This window comes from Temnothorax curvispinosus, unplaced genomic scaffold (genome assembly GCF_003070985.1).
Source record: "Temnothorax curvispinosus isolate PA1 unplaced genomic scaffold, ASM307098v1 QBEX01012409.1, whole genome shotgun sequence".
NCBI lineage: Eukaryota > Metazoa > Arthropoda > Insecta > Hymenoptera > Formicidae > Temnothorax > Temnothorax curvispinosus.
This window is the reverse complement of record NW_020222189.1, coordinates 1-2,445: the sequence shown is the minus strand read 5'-3', so window position 1 is coordinate 2,445 and position 2,445 is coordinate 1. Positions and strand designations below refer to the sequence as shown.

The window sequence follows — 2,445 nt, the reverse complement described above, 5'->3', positions numbered from 1 at the left end:
AACCCGCTGGATATTTATCATGACGGAGTTCAGCTAAATGCTTGAGGCATCTCGTTGCTAAGTATGAGGCCGATGACGTGCCGTACGTGACGGTAGTGAGCTCGTACGTCTTCACCTCGGTGACTGGGCTGTCACGCCACATAATTCGTTGGTAGCGTGTTTGAGAAGGATGGACTTGTATCTGGCGATACATTTTGATTATATCTGCCGTGAGTACGTAACGGAACATTCGAAATCGTGTGAGTATCGATAGGAGATCTTGTTGCACGACTGGGCCCGTCAGGAGAGCATCGTTGAGTGATATACCAGAAGTGCCTTTGCACGAAGCGTCGAAAACAACCCGAATTTTGGTTGCCCCTGCCGTGGTCTTGAATACAGCATGGTGAGGTAAATAGAAGGATCCTTTGTCATCCTGAGTTGTGTCCTCCACCTGCTTCATATGCCCCAAGGCAAGATATTCGTCCAAAAATTGATTGTATTGGGCTCTCAAATTGGGGTCACGCGCAAGCCTTTTTTCTAGTCCACGTAATCTTTTCAGCGCTATCTCCATCGTGTCTCCGATTTTCTCGATGACTTGTTCCTTGAACGGGAGCTTCACGATATATCTACCTTGTGCGGTTCGTGTTGTGTTATCTTGGAAGTGCTGCTCGCAGCGGACTTCGTCGGCGGTAAGGTTATCTGGGCCCTCGATCGTTTCTATAGCCCAGAAGCGACTCAACTGCTCGTCCAGCTGAGCGTTGGTTACTGACGCGTGAAAAGATTAAATATGCTTGGTGGCTTTTGAGGGTTGACCGAGGCGTCCCGCGAGGATCCATCCGAATCTAGTTTTCTGCAGTGTTGGGTGGTTTGTCGAAGTCTTGACTTGACCGACGCAAAGGACTTGCCAGAAAAGCTCTGCTCCTATCAATATATCAACATCAGCTGGCGCGTTGAACTGAGGATCGGCTAGGACGATATTGCGGGGAAGCTCGAAAGCACTTCGTTTCAGTGCGAATGCTGGTAGCTTATCAGTTACTCGGTCAGTGACGATGCAATCGAGTGTGGTAGCGAATGTATTAATGCGAGATTGCAAACGGACTTGCGTTATTAACGAGGATCTTGTGGTCGTGTTATTGATGCCGGAAATCGAGATATTAGATGATCGCGTCTGGAGGTTAAGCGTATCCAAGAATTTCTTCGAGATGAAGTTTGCTTGTGAGCCGCAATCGAGCAATACGCGACATGGCTTGCGTGAACCTTCGCGATCATATGCGTACACGATCGCGGTAGCAAGTAGAACGCATTCGTCGCTCCGTGAAGTCGAATGTGTAACCACGGTAGCGGGCGAGCTTGCTGACGTTGTTGTTTGTTGTGGTTTTTCTTCCTTAGGCTGGTGTTGAGGTGCATCTTCGGTGAGGTGCAACAACGAATTGTGCTTCATTTTGCACACCTTGCAATTTCCGGAACTGCATTTACTCGCAATATGAGAAGTTGATCTTAGACAATTCATGCAAATCTTGGCTTTGCGAATTTCGGCAATTCTTTGTGGAATCGCGAGTGCTAGGAATTTTTGGCAATGATAAATCAAACGCTCCTCGCCACAATGACTGCATTTTAATCCGACCGACGCGACACAAACGGCTTGACGTTTCGCGCCAGAAGATACTCGCGCATTGTTCTTGGACGATGGGGCGCTTGATTTCCCGGTGGATTCTAACATTTGACTGTGATATATTATAAAGTCTAGAAGCTGTTTGAAGCTTGGCAACTCGGTTGCAGTTAATGAGTTTTGCCATTCCCGCATTGTGACGGCATCAAGTTTGCTGCTCAAAATATGAACAAGTAAGTCGTCCCAATGAGAAGTCGGACGTTTCAAAGCCTGAAGGGCACGTACATGTCTTGACGCGCCACCGACGATTTGTCGTAATTCGCATGCATTTTCTCGCGACATAGAAGGCAAATCCATAATAGCCTTGATGTGGATCTGTGTAATCACACGTTTATTGTCGTAGCGCTCCTTAAGTAAGCTCCAGGCGACTCCGTAATTAACCGCGGAAATTTCTAGCGAGCTGATGATGTTTTTCGCGTCACCCGTTAGAGAGGCGCGCAAATATTGAAACCTTTGTATGTCATCTAGTGATTCGTTCGCGTGAATCATGGAATGGAATGTATCAAAAAACGGAAACCCTCCCTCGTAATTACCGAAAAACTCGGGCAAATTTGTCTTGGCCAAACGTATTTGTGCAGAAGATTCCGACGTATGGGACGCTCGCGAACCCGCAGGGGATGGGGTCATTGCTTGCCGCGTTGTATTTATGGTTAATAACTCGCGCATGCGCCCCGCTAGCAAATAGTAAGCGTCTTTGAATCCTGCGCGATGACCTGATTCGCTATCGTCTAGTAATTCTATGCTTGTTTGAACAGACTCGTAATCCGACCAATACCGATCGAGCTTGGATAGGCGCT

The 2,445-nt window shown here is 47.6% G+C and overlaps 1 protein-coding gene across 1 annotated transcript; it reads right to left on the bottom strand.

Moving 5' to 3' along the window:
• Window positions 1–306: 306 nt before the first annotated feature.
• Window positions 307–2,275, bottom strand: LOC112462417 (the record flags this gene model as incomplete). Its single annotated transcript, XM_025028161.1, has 2 exons — window positions 793–2,275; window positions 307–744 (listed from the first exon to the last, which is right to left on the bottom strand). Coding segments are annotated over exons 1-2 (1,921 nt in total), but the record flags the coding sequence as incomplete, so codon positions are not given.
• Between the last annotated feature and the right edge of the window lie 170 nt (window positions 2,276–2,445).